The 21,140-nt window shown below is 45.4% G+C and overlaps 1 protein-coding gene across 7 annotated transcripts in view; it reads left to right on the top strand.

Moving 5' to 3' along the window:
- SLC20A2 (solute carrier family 20 member 2) overlaps positions 1-21,140 on the top strand; it is a 120,151-nt gene that overhangs the window by 69,857 nt on the left and 29,154 nt on the right. For 6 of the 7 annotated variants that reach the window (XM_032288057.1, XM_032288054.1, XM_032288056.1 and 3 more), the window contains exons 2-5: positions 1,232-1,784; positions 7,939-8,079; positions 10,761-10,846; positions 14,095-14,191. In XM_032288057.1, the coding sequence (XP_032143948.1) occupies positions 1,496-1,784; positions 7,939-8,079; positions 10,761-10,846; positions 14,095-14,191 (613 nt within the window). In that variant the 5' untranslated portion in view covers positions 1,232-1,495. Of the gene's footprint in view, positions 1-1,231; positions 1,785-2,686; positions 2,822-7,938; positions 8,080-10,760; positions 10,847-14,094; positions 14,192-21,140 lie in introns of all 7 variants that reach the window. The other variant, XM_032288059.1, reaches the window with a different exon arrangement.

Raw genomic sequence — 21,140 nt, forward strand, 5'->3', positions numbered from 1 at the left:
TTTCAACATTGCCGCAACCACAGTGTACATAAAATTGTGTGTCCTGTTTTTTCCCTTTAAATAACCTTATCGATGGGTCAAATTGTTATATTGTATATGGTGTGATATTTTTTCAGTTCGACTCAATAAGCATTTATGAAGACTATACCACTCTATATGCCTGATGCCATTCAAAAAACATATACAGTGCCTTGGCTCTCCAATAATAGAATACCATAATTATGAAGCATGCAGTGACATTTTTATTTCATGGATGTGTCTTGTGGCATCTCCTCTCCCAGAAGCAGGAGCAGTGGTGTGGGGGAGGGACTGCTCCTTCTGGGGTCAGGGGAGACCTCTCTTGATGGTGACATTTGAGCAGGGACCTGAATGCAGGGAGTGGGGAGCTGTGCAGCTGTGGGGGAAGATTCTTCCTGCAGAGGGATCCTCAGGTGCAAAAGCCCTGAGGTGAGAGTGTGCCTGGTGTTTCCAAGGGATTGCAAAAGGACAGTGACACTAGGGCATTGTGGGGGAGGGGAGAGGGGCTGAGGCCAGTTGAGCTTTGGGGAGGCCTACAGGGTCTCCCTGGCCCTGGTGGGACACCTAGCTTTTCCTCCTAGTGGGATGAGATAGTGGCATCGTGACAGGATTGCCTCGCTGTCTAGGTTTCTCTGTTCCTCTGTGGGGCCCTTCAGTTCCTGCCTTTGTCACCCTTCAGATGAGTGACCTCTTGCCAGGCCTGTAAACTCCCCCAGACACATGCATGATAATACACTGTGTGTGTTGCTTACACGTAAATGTGCAGGTGGGTGGTTGGCCACACCTGGCGGTGTCACAGACTGATTTGGTTATCGATGTTCCCGGAAACTGGGCACATTCCACATATTTGAAAACCCATGCAACTATATTTCTCATTTCTTAATCTTTTGCTCATTTGAGACCGTTGTTCCTCTCTGAAAATAATGACCAAATATGTTTTTCCAATTGCATAAAAACGTAACCTAGTAAGGATGACTATTTGTGATTATTAAGCATGCTTCAACTCCTGAAATTCTAGAAAGCAGGTTTTTCTGTTGATTTTGGTTGGAGGTGGTTATCCTCATTATAAGCTTTCTTGAATTGTGTTATGGTCAGGCCCGTCACATGCCAAAGTTAGATCCCATTAGCAGGCTTAAAACATTTATTTCTGAAAGAACGAACTGTTACAGGTTGCTGAGTATAATTGATGTCTTTTGTTTCCTTTCTGCTACAGGAGGAGACATCACAGCTTTCCCAGACTGGGAGGAAAAATATGGAATGTGTTTTACTGCTGACTGAACACAACCAAATGAACTGTCCTGACAGTAGTTTGAAAACCAGCAGCTAGCAGTTCGTCCAGCCTCTAACACTGTCCAGCACTTTCCAGCGCAAACTCACTGTTTACAAGAACTCTTGGCCTTACGAAGTTTATAACCTCAAGCTTTGTTTATTTAAAATCTTCCTGCAAAAGAAAAGTACCTGGCACCCGCTTTCCAAAATGGCCATGGATGAGTATTTGTGGATGGTCATTCTGGGCTTCATCATAGCTTTCGTCTTGGCCTTTTCTGTTGGTGCAAACGATGTTGCCAACTCCTTTGGTACAGCCGTGGGCTCTGGTGTGGTGACCTTGAGGCAGGCGTGCATTTTAGCTTCAATATTTGAAACTACCGGCTCCGTGTTACTAGGAGCCAAAGTAGGAGAAACGATTCGCAAAGGTATCATTGACGTGAACCTGTACAACGAGACGGTGGAGACGCTCATGGCTGGGGAAGTGAGTGCCATGGTTGGTGAGTAGCCTCTCGTCTACACCGATGGGACATCTGCCCGCTGACCCGCTTCCCTACAGTACTTTGCTCGTATCCATAAATGTGATTTTTCCTTTGGCTTTTCAAAAACGGGTTGGATGTTTCATATGTACTCTCTTATTTTTGCTTTCTGCGTACTAATTTATGATTTTGAAAGTTTTAAAGTGTTTAAATATCAGGCAACCATTTATTTTCTCAACTTTTTAGCAAACTTGGTTGGTAAAATAGATTTCAGCTAAGTCAACACTTTTCAGAAAGTATAAAATAGATCTTTGTAGAATAGCGCTTTATTATTTTAGAGTTGTTCCAAGGTTGAGTGAATGTGTTTTCAAGGTCGACGTATGAAAGTCCCAGGAAGGTTGATTTAGATTTTTTTCTTAAGGTCTTTCATCAATTAGGAGGCAATGTTTTGAAAACTTAGACGTCAAAATTAATATTTGTTTATCTAACTTTTATATTCTCAGTTTAAGTTCTAAAGAAGTTACCAAATAAATCTTAAGTGCTTGTGTTTCAAGAAATTCTGGTCTTTTATATTTTTTGTCATCCTTTCGTTGGCTTTTGTTTTGATTTTCTGATTCTACCTCTGGGAACTCCATTTGGTATGTTTGTTTTGTCTTCCGCCCAAAAAAATAATATACGTGTTGCCTGTGATAGCATGACTTTTATTGCGGTTTTAAGTTGTCTAGATGAAGTGTGGAGATGCGTGAACTGTGTGAATAATCAGAGTGGCTGGCTGGTCAGAGTGATTTCCCCATGGCCTAGGTAGACACAGATCCCGGCCCCGTAGGTCCTCCCATCACCACGCTCACTACTACAGAAAAGAAGCTTCTGGGCAGGCGTGCGTTAAGTGCAGCTGACAGGATTCTTTCTCTGCTTGCCTCTAGGTAGAGATGACGGCACAACAGACAGCTGATGTGTACGGGTAATTTGGTTAGGGAGAAGAGGGTTAGAGAGGAATTCTACCACCTTCTGCTTTCCACAGGACATATCCTCTTGTAGGAAGAGTCCTGCAGCAGGAGGTAAGATGCTGGTGTACTGAGAATACAGCCACATTCCACGACCCCCGACTTCTTTATTTTGTAACCTGTGTTTCTTTTCTTTTTTCCTTTTTTTTGAGAAGGAGTCTTGCTCTGTGGCCCAGGCTAGAGTGCAGTGGTGTGATCTCAGCTCACTGCAACCTCCGCCTCCCAGGTTCAAGTGATTCTCTCACCTCAGCCTCTAGAGTAGCTATGACTACAGGCACCTACCATTATGCCTAATTTTTGTATTTTTAGTAGCGATGGGATTTCACCATGTTGGCCAGGCTGGTCTTGAACTCCTGACCTCAAGCAATCCACCCATCTTGGCTTCCCAAAGTTCTGGGATTACAGGCATGAGCCACCATGCCCAGCCTGTCACTTGCATTTCTTAAACACCCAGAATGTAGAGATTATTGACCAAGTTTACAATGGCCCAATCTCCTTTTGTTACGATGCATCTGATCAGAAGCAGCCTGGTGTACTATGGTGTATTATTCACCACGCACTATAGGTCAGTAACATATGCCAGGGAGCTCCTATTTCTCAGCTTGACGATTTGTGTTGTAAAGATGTCATATTCAACTTTGGGAGGCCCCCAAGATGGGTGGACCACTTGAGCCCAGGAGTTCCAGACCAGTCTGGGCAACATAGGGAAACCCTGTCTCTGCAAAAAATTTAAAACATTAGCTGGGCATGATGGCACATGCCTGTAGTCCTAGTGGCTTGGGAGGCTGAGGTGGGAGGATTGCTTGAGCCCAGGAGGTTGAGGCTACAGTGAGCTGTGATTATGCCACTGCGCTCCAGCATGGGCGACACAGCCAGACCCTGTCTCAAAAAAAAAAAAAAAAAAAAAATCAGATTCCAGATCACTTTTATTTTAACAACTATAGTCATTATTGAATTTTACTTATCTTCATGAAACATAGACATCTAAGTGTAGTCAGATATAATGGAAATTTCCCTTGGAAAAATAACCATTTGTTGTAAAATTCATCCTTGATAGTTGTGATAGATATCTAGTTCCATCAAGCAGAAATTAAGACTTTTCTAGTCAAGAAAACTTGACTAGATGTGTTGAAAGTATGGGACGAATCAAGAAAAACACTGACAAAATTAAATCTTTTTTTTTTTTTCAAGACAGAGTTGCTCTGTTGCCTAGGCTGCAGCGTAGTGGCATGATCTCGGCTCACTGCAACCTCTGCCTCCCAGGTTCAAGTGATTCTCCTGCCCCGGCCTCCTGAGTAGCTGGGATTATAGGCTCCCACCACCACGCCCAGCTAATTTTTGTATTTTTAGTAGAGATGCGGTTTCACCATGTTGGTCAGGCTGGTCTCAAGCTCCTGACTTCATGATCCTCCCACCTTGGGCTCCCAAAGGGCTGGGATTACAGGGGTGAGCCACTGTGCCTGGCCTAAAATTAAGCCTTTTTTTTTTTTTTGAGACGGAGTCTTGCTCTGTCGCCAGGGTGGTGTGCAGTGTTGTGATCTTGGCTCACTGCAAACTCCACCTCCCGGGTTCAGGCTATTCTCCTGCCTCAGCCTCCCAAGTAGCTGGGACTACAGGCGCATGCCACCACACCCAGCTAATTTTTGTATTTTTAGTAGAGATGGGGTTTCACCATGTTAGCCAGATGGTCTTCATCGCTTGACCTCATGATATGCCTGCCTCAGCCTCCCAAAGTGCTAGGATTACAGGTGTGAGCCACCACGCCCGGCCCCAAAATTAAATCTTAACTAAAGTTTTGCCTTTTGATGGATAAACTTTAAAGGAATGGCGCTGCTTATTAAATTTGTTAGTGAGGCCGCACTGAAGACCTCTGTGAGGCTAGAGGGCTCACTATTCCTACAGACAGGATAACTTGTTTCGTTTCTCAGTTCCCCACCCCAGGCCTTTGGCTCTTTACTGAAAGAATGAAGGATACTTACCTCAACTAGAATTTGGGTTTACCAAAGCAGTTTGGGGTTTTGCTTGAATAACTTGGTTTTGTTTGCTTTGGGTTTTTAAACATTTTTGGGGGGTATGTGGCTAGATGAATCTCAAAGCCTATTTTCTTGCGAATTTGTATGAGTTACCTAGATTCGTAAAATCAGGTTCTTTGCCCTGGGAGCTACATAAATTAAAGATGGTGGTGTAATTACCCATTGGCCAAAACCACAGCTGATGCTGTCCAGATGCCTGAATTCTGCAGTCTTCCTCTCCTAAATCCAGCAGGCCTTTTGTCCTTCTCCCTCCCCCCACCCGCACCCCCCCCACTCCCTCACCCGCACCCCCCCACTCCCCCACTCCCCCCCCTCCTTAATTCTATTCTACTTGCTTCTTTTGTTTTCTCTTTCAGTGGCTTCTCCCCCCAGCCCCTGGGCCTCTGTGCTTCCTGACAGAGTTGTGTTTGAGTTAAGGTGGCTGAGCAGCCACCGGAATCGTCCTGAGCAAGTCATCTTGCGGGACTAGCTCAGCCCTACAGCAGTAGTCTGTCCATTCTGTGGGAAACCACCAATGGCTCCAAAAATCTGAGAATTCAAAACTCTGCATCTTCTTTTGGAAAGAACCACACTAGCACAAATGAGCCAGCTCCTCCAACCCCTTAAGAAGCACACGCCCCCCTTCAGCTCCCTCTGCCCAGCCACACTCTGCACCACCTCACCCCTGCCCGGCTGCCTCCCTGGCGCCCTTTCATCCACACGGGAAAGGCGGCCTCCGAGATGCCCATCTCCCCACTTTCCCTAGGTCCAGTCTTGCAGCCTTATCCCGTGCTTCATCTCTTTCCTCCTTGTCGGATGCCATTACCATACATTAAAGTATGTCTTTTCCCAACGCTAACTGATCTCATTTATCTTCAGACACCCCTGAGGCTAAGGCTCTCTCACCTACTCCCAGGCCTTGGCCCCACCTGTCCCTCCCTCAGCTGCCCCCTCTCTCCTCGTCTCCCTGCTGCCCTCTCCCCTTCTTCCCTCTCACAGGTGGTCCCATTACTCCCTACCTTTCGTTACAGACTCTCCTGCTCCAGGGTATATTTTGTAAAGTCAACCACAGGAAATATAGCAGCTTTCAGGAAGGACAAATTTCATGATCTAAATTCAATGGTGTGGGTTGGTAGCATTGTCTCACATCATGAGATTATTTTAATTGTCAGAATAGAAACCATATCATATATTTTCTAAGCTATGAATCTGTGCTATGAAACATGCTCCAAACCCTGGCTTTTTTTTTTTTTTTTTAAACCGCTGGTCTCCGAGGAGCCCAGGGCTCAGATGTGGAGGCTTAAGGACGTGTCTGCGGGTTAGGCCTGGTGCTGTCATGGAGCCCGATACGGGTTTGGCAGCACAAGGCTGGCCCCTTCTCCTCCCAATGCACGCCCCAGGGATTGACACGGGGTCACAGCTGGCCTCAGCTCAAAGGTCAGCACGCCCAGCGCACATGGGAGCAGCTGCATGTATTGCTTCATAGATGGGGACCTGCACAGCCCTAAATGATCCTCCTGCAACTCAGATGCCTCTGAAGGAAATGCCAGGGGTCCCCTGAACAGTGCTGCTGCTGCCAGGCAACCCGGTTTCCAGAATTAACATTTGGGATTAATAACGTGCCCAGCTTATCAGCCAGGCCCTTTGTTCCCCTACAGTTCCATGGGAGCTTTTCAGCAAGTGCTTCTGAAAGTGATCTCTCCCGGCTGATGCTTTTAATACTCACTGCAAAATCTGATCTGCTTATGAAAATATCTGAAGTGAACTGTAGCCTAGAAAAACATTAAACCTAGAAGAGAGTTGGTGAAATTGAGGTCAAAGGACACAAAGCCAACACTAATGGGATCCTCTTAACAACGAGGAATCAGACACACAAATAAAAGGTCCAGCATTCTGGGCAGGGGCTGACAGCAGATGCCCAAATTTGGATTAAATATCTTGGTTATTTCTCACAGGAGAGGCACCATCAAAAAGCAGTATGGGCTGGGTGCCGTGGCACATGCCTGTCATCCTAGCACTTTGGAACGCTGTGGCGGGAGAATGGCTTGAACCCAGGAGTTCAAGTCCATCCTGGGCAACAGAGCAAGAACCCATCTCTGCAAAAAATTTTAAAAATTGACTGAGTGTGGCAGCTCATGCCTGTAATCCCAGGGCTTTGGGAGGCCGAGGCAGGAGGATTGCTTAAGTCCAGGAGTTCAAGACCATCCTGGGTAACAGCAAGTTCCTATCTCTGCAAAAAAATTTAAAAATTAGCCAGGTGTGGTAGTGCACACTTGTAGTCCCAGCTACTTGGGAGGCTGAGGCAGGAGTATCATTTGAGTCCAGGAGGTTAAGGCTGCAGTGAGCCATGATCGTGCCACTGTACTCCAGCCTGGGCAAGAGTGTGATCCTATCTATAAAAAAGAAAAAAAGCAACATGATATTACACTCTCTTACATAGATAATCTGACCTATCCAATATGTAGTCCTTTTCATTATGTGACCATAAGGCATAACTAGGACAAAATATTTTCCCAGTACATTGCCTTTCTTGCCTTTCTGTATTCATTCGAGTCTTTAATTTCTTGCTTGGTTTTGGCCAAACTTCAGCCCAAAATGAGTTCCTCTGCAGCACCCTCACTGAAAACTGACATGGGCAGTCAGTGTGTAGCACCAGGAAACTTGCCTTTAAATGCATAATCAGGCCGGGCGCAGTGCCTCACGTCTGTAATCACAGCAACACTTTGGGAGGCCAAGGCAGGCGGATAACTCGAGGTTAGGAGTTCAAGGCCTGCCTGGCTAACATAGTGAAACCCCGTCTCTACTAAAAATACAAAAATTAGCCAGATGGGTTCGCTTGAACCCAGGAGGCACTGGTTGCAGTGAGCCAAGATCAGGCCACGGCACTCCAGCTTGGGCAGCACAGCAGACCTGCCTCAAAAAATAAAAAAATTAAATTAATAAATAATCATCATCCCTGTCCTCTCTGTTGAAGAAGGCAGAAGTATTCCTTTAACTAAAGTAATTGAGTGATTTTTATCCAGACTGTAGCACTTTGTAAAGAAACAATTCACAGAAAATGAAACTCAGAGAGATGTTATGGAGAACATTTGGATTTCTTTCCTTGGTGTCTACACCTCTGTACTCTGCATCTGATGGTTTTTGTCCTTCAATCTATAGGTTCCGCTGTGTGGCAGCTGATCGCATCCTTCCTGAGGCTTCCGATCTCAGGAACTCACTGCATTGTGGGCTCTACTATAGGATTCTCCCTGGTCGCCATCGGTACCAAAGGTGTGCAGTGGATGGAGCTTGTCAAGATTGGTAATTGCCATTTTCTTTTACCTATAAGAAGGAAAATTTACATTTTCTAGAGTAAGTTTTATTGCAAGTTACCTTTATATCTTTTTCTTCAAATGTTAAGGTTTAAAAGACCTAGATGGGGCTGGGCGTGGTGGCCCACGCCTGTAATCTCAGCACTTTAGGAGGTGGAGGCAGGCAAATCACAAGGTCAGGAGTTCAAGAGCAGCCTGGGCAAGATGATGAAACCCCGTCTCTACTAAAAATACAAAAATTAACCAGGTGCGGTGGCTAGCGCCTGTAATCCCAGCTACTCGGAAGGTTGAGGCAAGAGAATTGCTTGAACCCGTGTGGCAAAGGTTGCAGTGAGCCGAGATCATGCCACTGCACTCCAGCCTGGGAAACAGAGTGAGACTCTGTATCAGAAAAAAAAAAAAAAAAAAAAAAAAAAAAAGACCTAGATGGGCTAAGTATGGTGGCTCATGCCTGTATTCCCAGCACTTTGGAAGACCGAGGCGGGCAGATCACCTGAGGTCAAGCGTTCAAGACCAGCCTGGCCAACATGGCACAACCCCATCTCTACAAAAATTAACCGGGCATGATGGCAGGTACTTGTAATCCCAGCTATCCGGGAGGCTGAGGCAGGAAAATCACTTGAACTCAGGAGGCGGAGTTTGCAGTGAACTGAGTTGGTGCTACAGCATTTCAGCCTGGGTGAGAGAGTGACACTGTGTCTCAAAAAAAAAAAAAAAAAAAACACCTAGATAGTGTGGGTAATGCATTTTCCCTTAAAATTCCCGTTAATGGAGATAGTGAACTATTATCTGCTAGACAATTGTTTAACTCTATTCTTTTTTTTTAGACAGAGTCTTGCTCTGTCGCCCAGGTTGGAGTGGAATGGCACAATATCGGCTCACTGCAACCTCCGCCTCCTGGGTTCAAGTGATTCTCTTGCCTCAGCCTCCCGAGTATTGGGATTACAGGCGCCTACCCCCACGCCCGGCTAATTTTTGTACTTTTAGTAGAGATAGGGTTTCAGCATGTTGGTCAGGCTGATCTCAAACTCCCGACCTCAGGCGATCCACCCGCCTTGGCCTCCTAAAGTGCTGGGATTACAGGCATGAGACACCGCGCCCGGCCCAACTCTAATCTTTTAAAATGTTACATTGTCATCCAGCTTTGGAGATCACCCTCTGTTCTTCCCAGACACTTAAGAAATGTATTTGACTGAAGTCAGTCTGTCGGTCAGAGAAAGACTGGGCACAAGTGAGGAAGGTGCCTGGAATCCAGGAGTGCAGAGTCTTGGAGAAGCCTCAGAGTGAGCCCCGTGTTATGCCCCTCCCTGCATTCAACAGATCATCCAGGCTAGGTGTAGTGGCTCAGGCCTGTAATCTGCACACTTTGGGAGGCCAAGGCAAGAGGATTGCTTTCGCCCTGGAGTTCAAGACCAGCCTGAGCAACATAGCAAGACCCCATCTTTATTTAAAAAAAAAAAAAAAGAAAAGAAAAGAAAAGAAAATTAGCTTGGTGTGATGGTGCACACTTGTAGTCCCAGGTACTCAGAAGGCTGAGGTGGGAGGATCACTTGAGCCTGGGAGGTTGAGACTGCACTGCGCCATGATTGTGCCACTGCATTCCAGCCCCTGGGTGACAGGGTGAGATCCTGTCTCAAAAAAAAAAAGAAAGAAAGAAAAAGAAAAGAAGTCATCCAGATTGCCCTTTGGGAAGAAACACTCTACCGAGTATCCTCTCTACCTTGTAAGCCTGCCCAGCAGGGACCAAGCACATAAGCCTGTACCTATTCGCTGGGGTCCAACAAGTTAGTGCCTGGCTCTGCTTTTAGCAAGAGGTAAATCCATTCAACTCCACAAGTACCAACCCATCCATTGTGAAAGATACTCTTTCACTCCATCTCCATCTCCTGGGTTACTCAGTTTTTTACAAGAATCATGATGGCCTTAAGAGTCCTGGGTCAAACTGGACCCCTGACCTGCCAGGCAGGGGCACAGACCACAGGGGAACCCACCTTCCACCCCAGGCTTCTAGAAGAGTGGTTCTCAACTCTGGCAGCACTTTAGAATGACCTGGGAAAGTGATTTTAAAATACCAATGCCCAGACCCCATTCCCAACCTTTTAAATCAGAATTCTGGGGGTCCAGACAGAGCCAAACTAGTTTTTGAAAACACCCCAGATGGTTCCACTGTGCAGTCAGAGGTGGGAGCCACTTAGCTAGAGGCTAAAAGTTTCCGAGTTTCAGCAGTTAGACGGCAGGAGTGAAAGTACCAGGCTGGCCTTGGCAAAGGAAGTGGAAGTTGGCCCAGCTCTTAAATAACCCTTACTGTTGGAACAGCGACCGAGTCTCCATATGTGTTGATAAGAAGGGCAGGCAGAAAGACTCCATGGGTGGCAGCACTCAGGACGATGCCTTCTGAGGCCAGAGCTCGGGGCCAGAGTTCCTTGACTCTGCACTGGCGGTGTGGTCAGCGGTGCCTGACTCTGTGTTGGTGTCTGAGTGTGGCCATAGATGAGTAAAGGTTAGCTCTGCCAAGTCACAAGGGTGCGTTAGGTTCCGAATTAAAGGTAAATAATTCTGGAGATATTTATGAATGTATGTAATACATTTTGTTTATCATTGTGTTCTATGAATATGGCCATAATTATGGATGAATTTTAACATTCATTAGATTTTTTTTTAATTATTCAGTTGCTTCTTGGTTTATATCTCCACTGTTGTCTGGTTTGATGTCTGGCCTGCTGTTTGTACTCATCAGAATTTTCATCTTAAAAAAGGTAAGTGGGGCTTCTACTTTTAATTAATCTTAAGAACTGGTTTTGGCTTTATTTAGTAGAAATTAATAATGAAAGGCGTTAGAGGAATAATTGTATTTATACATTGTTCAGGCGCAGCACCCTGCAGTTAGCATCGGATATTATTATAAATAACCAGAAAGAGCCAAGGTAAATTGCCCAGAGATTCCCCCAGAAACAAGCACTGCAAATAGTGTTTCTTGGCTCTGTGCTTTAGTTCATTAGTCAACCCTCCCAGGAATTGTGCTGAGACCTCAAAAAGGAAAGGTAATTATTTCCTGAATGTTAAACAGAATAGAATGAGATAGTGTTAAGATTTTGAAACTGTCATTAAAAAACAGCTGGAGAGTTTCCTTACCCAAATGTGAAGGTGTTTTTCTATTTTTCTTTTAATGGAGAAAGCAAGCTTGAAACACCGACTCAATTTGAAGAAAGGATAAAAAGAAGGAAATATACCTACTGGGTGCATCTTACCTAAAAAAGAGTTAGCGCTAGGCCGGGCACGGTGGCTCACACCTATAATCCCAGTACTTTGGGAGGCCGAGGCGGGTGGATCATGAGGTCAAGAGATGGAGACCATCCTGGTCAACAAGGTGAAACCCCGTCTCTACTAAAAATACAAAAATTAGCTGGGCATGGTGGCGCGCGCCTGTAGTCCCAGCTACTCGGGAGGCTGAGGCAGGAGAATTGCTTGAACCCAGGAGGCGGAGGTTGCGGTGAGCCGAGATTGCGCCACTGCACTCCAGCCTGGGTAACAAGAGTGAAACTCCGTCTCAAAAAAAAAAAAAAAAGTTAGCGCTTACTGAGATCAGTGTTCTAGACACGAAACGTGGCTCTCTTTTTTTGTTTGGCAGTCAGGGGGCTGCTGCAGTGTTTGATAACCATTGCTTCCTCTGCAGGCAGGGACGTGCCCTCCAGGCTGTATCTTGCTTGGAAGCAAGCTCAGCCCTTTTCTCACAAGCCTTGCTTGTCCATCTGTTGAAGAGTTCATTCTCTCAGAGAACAGGAAGTTGCCGTCACCATTTCTCACCCTTCCTTCTCCTGGGACCAGCTATGATCATATTCACATCTCGGAAGGCACGCTCCTCCCTAGCCTGCCAGCCGTCACCCCTCCCCTCCTGTCCCTGGAATCTGTGCTCACCTGGCAAGCCCTACTCAGCCCTCAGGTGTCACTTCCTAGGAAGCCACTCCTCTCCTCCCCTCCCCCAGACTCACTTGATGCCCTCTCTTTTGAGTGCCTGCCTCAGTTTACCTTCCCATCGCGGCACTTAGTTTCTTGCTTATTACATGTTCACTATTTGACTGTAAGATCTGTGAGAGCAGAAACTATGACTGCCTTGGCCACTTCTGTATTCCAGGGCCCAGCACTGTGCTTAGCACTTACAAGACACTTGGTAAATATTTAGGAGGAGGGAGTAATAGATGCTTGGATGGGTGGCGATGATGGAGGGATGGATAGATGCAAAAAAGGAAGGGAGAGAGAGAAAGGAAGTGGAGGGAAGAAAGGAGACAGGTCAAATAAGAAGTCTGTCGAGGACTTTTAGGAATAAGTTATTTTAGGCCTGGTGCGGTGGCTCACATCTATAATCCCAGAACTTTGGGAGGCCAAGGCGGGTAGATAACTTGAGTTTGAGACCAGCCTGGCCAATGTGGCGAAACCCCATCTCTACTAAAAATATAAAAATTAGCTGGGTGTGGTGGTGCATACCTGTAGCCCCAGCTAGTCGGGAGGCTGAGGCAGGAGAATCCCTTGAACATGGCGGGTGGAGGTTGCAGTGAGTCAAAATCGTGCCACTGTACTCCAGCCTGGGCAACAGAGTGAGACTCCATCTCAGAAAAAAAACTAAGTTATTTGAGAAAACATACAGTGATTTAATTAAAAACACAGACTCAGGGCTGTCTACTACAGAAGCTGTTGGTTGGGAACCTCTCTTCAGCAACTGTTGTCCCTAAGAAAACAATGCTTTGGAAACCAGAGGCTGTAGGCATTGAGGCTCCAGCATTTTGTTTTCAGTTCAGCCTGGGTTCTTTTCACTTGATATATCACAGATGATCATAACTGGCTGTGTCGCTCATGCCGGGCTCCGGCTCATTCATCTCAATGTTTGCCACTTGTCTTCCTCTCCCGCCTGGTCCGGTGTGACACTCCCACACTTGAGTCTCATTCTGTCCTGCTCTGACTGTACCTCACGCCTCACTGCATTCAACTCCAGCCTCTTGACAGGTGCTCTTGGCTCCTTGAGACATTCCAGAACAGCTCCTTGATGGGCTGTGCTGTTCTGCAAACATACCTGACATCCATGTGTGTTTGCATTTGGCAGTCGCAGTCTTTGAGATGCTTACCCATACTTCCGCAGCTCTTACCGGTTTTTAGACCTAATTTCCTTTGATCACAGCAAGTAGCATGTTCATGTACGTGTGACCTTTGTGGTTATTAGAAGTTAGTCCCTTTTTGGATTATTTGAGCCACAATTGTGTGCCAGGGCTACATTGATGGGAGTTCCTGGCCCATGTTTTTACTTCAAAATTCTCTGCATATCTGCTAAAAACGAAATTTCTCATATTCTCTCAGATGTTGTTTAACCTAAAACATGCACAATACCATTCTTGTTGAAGTTATTAGATTTAGGGAGTGTTGTAGCAGAAGACTAAATTAGTAAATAGATGACGAATGTCGAATAAATTATTTGATAAGGAACCACAGTTCTTTTTAACTTCTAATAGTTGAAGGCTAAATACTATACTTGTGAAAAGACTCAGAAAATCATAGCACATGGTAACATAGCTGACATGCATTGTGTAATAGAGTTGTAAAATCTAATGGTAATGCAGTGATGCTGAAGTCATCTGACTCTGTTAGAGGATCCTTGGAGGTTGAATCTCAGATTATTTGTTGAATGTAGCCAGTTAGGGCCAAAGCTGGACTCCGCGTAGTGAATGCTGTGGGTTTTGAAGAAGGAGATGCCCAGCTCTGGGCTTTGGTCCTCCGGAACCGGCTTAACCTAATAGTTTTTTTCTGTTTTGAAGTCTGACATCAGCTCATGTGATTCCAGTGCTTAATGTGTCCGCTGGCCACAACAGTGGGCTCATTGACACTGCATTTGTGTGGGAGAGACGGCCCCACTGGGGTTTGGGAAGACTTTCTTGTAACAGTATTTTGTATCATTTTGTCTGTGTTGGCTCCAAATGCTGCTGGGATCCTGACCTCCCACTCTGTCCTTGTCCCACAGGAAGACCCTGTTCCCAACGGCCTCCGGGCACTCCCAGTATTCTATGCTGCTACCATAGCAATCAATGTCTTTTCCATCATGTACACGGGAGCACCAGGTAAGGTTCCCTTGGAAGCATACTCCAGGGGCAAAGTGCATTGTATTCGAACAGTATCAGTTTATTTGGTGCTGGCCTTGTTGGCTGACAATAAAAACATTACTCATGATCATTATGGAATAGTAAAAAGAGTGGTAAATGCCTTTACTTATCTTAATTAAATACCCAAGAGATATGTAGCGTACAAAAGCAGCAGACTTTCAAGTTAGAAAAAAAAATTAAATCCCTACTCAGCTTGCTCAGCATCTCTGAGGTTTTTTGTGGAGGGGGTTAAAAAATTCTTTCTTTTTTTTTTTTTAGTGAAGACGGGTGATCTCACTCTATAGCCGGGGCTGGAGTGCAGTGGTGCAATCATAGCTCATTGCAGCGTTGACCTCATGAGTCCAAGCAATCCTCCCACCTCAGCCCCCTGAGTAGCTGGGACCCCAGGTGTGCGCCACCACACCCAGCTTTTTATTTTTCACAGTAACGGGGTCTCTCTATATTGCCTAGGCTGGTGTCAAACTCTTGGCCTCAAGTAATTCTCCTGCCTCAGCTTCCCAAAGTACTGGGATTACAGGTGTGAGCCACACGGTGCCTGGCCTAATTCTTTTCTTTTAGACCTCAAATAGGAAAAGAAATAAACTTATGCATGGCATCCTTATTTGCACCCATTTCAGCATTGATGAGCCGGCAACCTTCTGTTAAATATTTCTGTGCATGTCAGGTAGAGAATATTCCTCCTCTATTTGTGAGAGGCGCCTCCTCCAGCCAGACTGTGGGATGTGTGGCATCAACAGATGTGTTAGTTTGTGTGGGTTTTTATCTTGTTAATGTCCTTTATGGATGAGGATTCAGTTATTAGCCGTATCTGACAGAAAAGCCTCCCTCTCTGTGTTTTAAAGATGAAATTTCTGCCAAATGACATGTCCTATCATAATCAAAAAGTGCCCTCTTCCAAAATAGTGGAAATCTTTATCACTTTCTCAAACTAGTTCTTCTCAATGTGAAGTTTCTCACATTTTATTACACATATCTAATTATATTTTATATGTTTCAGTATTGGAAATAAATTACTTCTAAATGATTCTAACATTATATAACCTTTTTGTGGCATCTGTGCAGCATTCAGAACATTGATCTTAAAGGTTTAAATACTCACTGTGGGGCTTCCAGACTTTGGGTGATTTGGGGATGAGGAAGGGGGAGCGCCACAGCTGCTTTAGGTGCTAGTAAAGCAGGAAGCAAAGGTTGTAGGGGTGAGGAGAGCAGGAGGAAGGTGAAATCCCAGCCACAGGTAACAGCAGCCTGCTGCCTCTTTCAGTTTTATAACTCATGGACTAGGAAGTGTGTTTGTCACCGCTTTTTGAAATATGTGCCCCATGATAAATTTTTTTTAAAAAGTGAGACCAGGTGTGGTGGCTCACGCCTATAATCCCAGCACTTTGGGAGGCCGAGGAAGGCAGATCACTTGAACCAGGTCAAGAGTTCGAAACCAGTCTGGCCAACATAGTGAAAATACAAAAATTAGCCAGGCATGGTGACGCAGCTATCTGGGAGGCTGAGGCAGGAGAATCGCTTGAACCCAGGAGGTGAAGATTGCGGTGAGCCGAGATCCCACCACTGCACTCCAGCCTGGGTGACAGAGCAAGACTCTATCTCAAAAACAAAACAACAAAAAACAATTTTTTAAGCGAGTGACAGAGAAAAACCAGTTCCACACCACGGAGTTGAGCACGCCACCTAGTGTGTGATTCCTTCAGGCATCTCTTAGTGCCAGGCACTTGGAAGGTCCGGAGTGCTAGATTGGAAGTGAACTCTATAGCGGGAGATAGCTTAGACCTTGTTCTTATATATGGGCTTTTAGAGCCGAAGTTAGCTGAGCAGAAAGCAAAGCGTCCACATTCACCAGACGCCGCCTGGATTGGTGACTTAGGAGCCTGAGCCAGTGAAAGCTGAGGATGCCTTCTGTGGTGCCAAGTCCTGCACTTGGGAATTGGCATCGATATGGATGGGATCTGTTTCTGCATTTTATTTTTGCCACCCTCTATTCTTTTTGCTTCCTGGCTCTTCTACCAACTGTCAGAAGAAGACAATTTTGATTTTTAATACAAATCTGACTTTTTCTATACATGGCCCTTTTTTCGCATCTTTTCTTGTCCCCATCTTTTGGCTGCAGTTGGCGCATTTGCTAAAAGTGTCATCTTACCGGGAGACTAAATTACCCGAGGGGAAATTAAAGTATGTGATGAATGAGACTCTAAGAATAATATAAATACTTTATGTGGTTGTTGTGAGAAATAAATAATATAAATGTATTGAACTGAGCTTTACGTGGATTAATCCTTTAGTCCTCCCAACTACTCTTGGAGATTGGTAATATAAATAATCTCATGTTACAGGCTGGAAACGGAGGCAGGGCAATGCTGAGTACCCAAGGTCCTGTAACTGATAGGATGTAGAACCAGGATTTGAGCCAGGCGTCTAGTCCTGAGCCCTAGCATCTTAGCTGTGACATTATACAGATACAGGTAGCTTCAAACACCACATATAATGCCTGGTATGTAATGTTGCTATTCATGACAATAAAAATTGCATCAACCTTAACAAATTCTTTCTCTTCTCTTAACTCCCTTTAAAAATGTCTTCCAGTATATTTGGAAACCTGGCTAATACACACACACACACACAAAGATGGAGTCTTGCTCTGTCTCCCAGGCTGGGGTGCAGTGGTGTGATCTCGGCTCACTGCAGGAGAGGGTTCAGGGATTCTCCTGCCTCAGCCTCCCAAGTAGCTGGGACTACAGGCACGCGCCGCCGCAGCCAGCTAATTTTTTTATTTTTAGTAGAGACAGGGTTTCACCATGTTGGCCAGGCTGGTCTTGACCTTGCTCCTGACCTCAGGTGATTAGCCTGCCTTGGCCTCCCAAAGCGCTGGGATTACAGGCGTGAGCCACTGTCTCTGGCTATTTTTGTATATATTTAATACACTAGTTAGTGTGAAGAAGCCTCCACCTCCTTAACTAGGAATATAAAAAATCTGGGCTGGTGATGGTGGTTCACACCTGGAATCCCAGCACTTCTGAAGGCTGAGGAGGGAGGATCACCTGAGGCCAGGTGTTCAAGACTAGCCTTGGCAACATAGCAAGACCCATCTCTACAAAAATAACAATAATAATAATAATTGTAAAATCTGTACGGGGGAGTAAAGGCTATTATGAACTATGATCATGCCACTGCACTCAAGCCAGATGACAGAGCGAGACCCTGTCTCAAAAAAAAAAATCGGTATAAGGATCTTGAAGTTCATTATTCCGTCAAAGCACAAGCAGTATTCCCAGTCCTGAAGTTGGCGTTAGGTTCTGTAGTTGGGTGGCTGTTCCGTGGGAATGTGACTTTACCTCCCCTCCCTAAGTCTTACCCCTGATTATAAAGTAAGGCCAGGAGTAGCATCTCCGCTCAAGGGACACTACAGTCCCTGAGCTAATGCAGGCAGGGCACCTGGCACAGTGCCCAGCACATCATCAGTGCTTCATACGGTCATTTGTGCCTTCCTCTCCTCCGAGGTTGGCTCTAGGACCTCCGTGGATACCAAAATCCACGGATACTCAAGTTCCTTAAGTTGGCCACCAGTATCGCTGGACCCATGGATGCAGAAGGCCAACTGTGCCTGTTAGAGGCTATTTTGTTACCATCAGTCATAATTAACCTAACCCAGTCTTTAGGCCTTAACTTGCCAAAAACTCCTGAGTCATCCTGTCTTTCTGTTTTTCCACATATGTTTGTATGGAAAAATTCTTACTTGAAGTTTTCTAAGGGGCTTGCCTAGAGGAGAAGAAGGTCATGGCTCTGAAGGTCCAACCGTTTTGTTCTTGCAATTAGTCAAAAGGACTTTGCTTGGGAGGCCGAGGTGGGTGGATCACAAGGTCAAGAGATCGAGACCATCCTGGCCAACATGGTGAAACCGTGTCTCTACTAAAAAAAATACAAAAATTAGCTGGGCATGGTGGCGCATGCCTGTAGTCCCAGCTACTCGGGAGGCTGAGGCAGGAGAATTGCTTGAACCCGGGAGGCGGAGGTTGCAGTGAGCCGAGATCGCGCCACTGCACTCCAGCCTGGCGACAGAGTGAGACTCTGTCTCAAAAAAAAAAAAAAAAAAGGACTTTGCTAATATTTGGATTCCTAGAGAATATTTCTAGAATGTCCTTTTACCCTTCAACCTAGACTTGAATTACATGCCATTTCTTCAGTATGAGTTATCTCTGCAAGTCCAGCTGTATCATCAGTAATCGTGGTGTCCTATTTTGTGTTTTTAGTGTTTTGATTTTCTCTGCTCTCTACTCTAAATTATTGTGAAGTTGATTATTGCTTAGGCTTAGTTTGATTTCTTGCAACCTCTGCTTCCCGGGTTCAAGTGATTCTCCTGCCTCAGCCTTCTGAGTATGTGGGACTACAGGCACGTGCTACCACGCCCAGCTAATTTTTGTATTTTTAGTAGAGATGGGGTTTCACCACTTTTCCTCAAATAAAAGTCATTCTTGCACTTCAAAGACTAAGTTCACACTTTGAAAAAATTGTCTTTGAGTTTTTGTTCTTAAAAAAATTATTTGCAAGGATTAAAAAAATAACTTTAGGAAATGAAATGCTTACTTGGGTTGGATGCAAGCCTAAGGTTCAATTTTAATGAAAACGTCTTCAGTTGTGTGGGGCCTGGTTTTTGATCAGTGTTGAAACAGTGAATGCTAAAGTTCATGGCATGCCCCTTCTGAACAGTCAAAGCGGGTACCCAGTTAAGCCTCTGGTAGGCACCTTCTAAGGCAACGTGTGGTCCCAGCCAGCAGCAGCATGCAGAAACTTGTCAAAATGCAGATTCTGAGGCCCAGCCCTGGACCCACTGAATGGGAGACACTGCAGCCCAGTGTGCTTTAATAGGGGAGCCTCAGTGATTCGGACACACGTTTACAGTTTGAGAACTCCTGCTCTAGGCACGTCTCTTATCAGAAACATGGCGTCCTCATTACAGTTCTCATGGAATGGGCGCTCCCCAAAATTCTAACCCTAACCCAACCTTTGCTCACTCTTTTCCACCAGCAAAGGAATTCCTAACTTCACCAGGCCTGGTTCCTGACTTCCCCAAAGCATGTCTGTATCTGAGACATGGCTGCCCCTGCCTCTGTGGCCTCCTCCCCCTCCTTCTCTTCTCCCTCCTTTTCCTCCTCTATCTCTTCCTCTTCCTCCTCCATTCTTCCTCCTCCTCCATCTGTTCCTTCTCCTCTTCCTCTTTATCTCTTCCTCCTCCTCCTCTTCCTTCTCCATCTCCACCTCATCTCTTCCTCATCATCATTTCGTCCTCCTCCATCTCCTCTTCCCTCTCCTCCTCCTCTTCTTCCTGTTTCTCCTCCCACTTTGCTCCCTCTTTCTCCTCCTCATCCTCCTCCTCCTGTTTCTCCTCTTCCTTCTCATCTTCCTCCTCCTCATCTTCTTCCATCTCTTCCTCCTCCCCCTGTACTTCCTCCAATTGCAGTTGCCTCTGATCCAGTTTCTAGGAAACCAGGACATCAGAACCTCTCAGGCCCCCAGATGGCTTTGTGAGAAGGACCCCTGCTCTCAGAGGACCTCTTTCTTCCGTGCCGTGATTGTGATGTGCAGGCTGTGGAGAGGCCAGAAATTGCAGCCACAGTGATTCCTAGTCCTGGATTGGGGAAGCCCTGGGGTGAGAAGAGTCTCCAGTTGTCACCAAGAGCTGGATTAAACACAGGGTCATTTAGATTCACTTTCTTTCCAGAATTATTACAAGTGAACCAACCCTGGTTTGAAAAAATAGGAACCAGCCAGTCACAGTGGCTCACAGCTGTAATCCCAGCACTTGTGGGAGTCAGAGGCAGGCAGATCACCTGAGGTCAGGAGTTCGAGACCAGCCTGGCCAACATGGAGAAACCCTGTCTCTACTAAAAATACAAAAATTAGCTGGGCATGATGGCACGTACCTGTAATCCCAGCTACTTGGGAGGCTGAGACAGGAGAATCTCTTGAACTTGGGAGGCTGGACAGGAGAACCTCTTGAATCTGGGAGGGGGAGGTTTCAGTGATCCAAGAGGGCACCACTGCACTCCAGCCTGGGCAATAGAATGAGACTCTGTCTTACAAAAATAAAGAACAACAACAACAAAAATCTTGGTAACGTGCAAAAAATAATTTTTTAACGTATAGAGCAAATTAATGCTTTGAACATGTTGATCTAGAACAAAAGACAAAGCTCAGTTTTAAGATAAGGCAAGATATTAGAGCAGTTCTGCAAAGGAGGTTGTGTGTGTGTGTGTGTGTGTGTGTACACATGAGTGTGAATATTTACTGTGAGAAGATATCTGCAGCACATTGTTATGTGATCAAGAAAAGCACAGAATAGTATAGAGTGGAATTCTGCTTCTGTTTAAAAAAAAGGAAAAAAGAAACACAAATGTTCTACACGTTGTCCATGCTTACCTAGAAAATGCCTGGAAAGATACACACCAAATAGTTCCTACTGTCTCCGTGTAAAGTGAGTCGAAGAGGGGAGGATGAGGAGGAAGTTTCATATTTGTACATCATGCAGTTTTGTAGGCACTACTGACATTTTTACAATAAGCATATCTGTATAATGGAGTCAGGGAGAATCTGTGCAGTGAGTCCACAAGAAGGAGTGTTGTAGGGAGGTCATGATGGCTCATGATATAAGGAAACTGAAATGGATGAAAGCCTTACTGGTCCCGTCTAAATTTTGTTTAGAGATCCTTAGTCATGAGGGTTAGCTGTGAAAAACAAGAAGTACAACAAGGTAATAACAGTAAAGACTGAGCTTATATAAAAAGTTCTATGTACTTCTTCCTAAATGGCTAGAATATTTGTCTGATCTTTTGGGGATTTGGAATCGAATTGTAAAGATACTTGAGGTTAGAGCTAAATCACTGTTCATGGTATCTTTGCTGCTCCG

Source organism: Sapajus apella, unplaced genomic scaffold (genome assembly GCF_009761245.1).
Source record: "Sapajus apella isolate SASKATOON/1434 unplaced genomic scaffold, GSC_monkey_1.0 scaffold21, whole genome shotgun sequence".
NCBI lineage: Eukaryota > Metazoa > Chordata > Mammalia > Primates > Cebidae > Sapajus > Sapajus apella.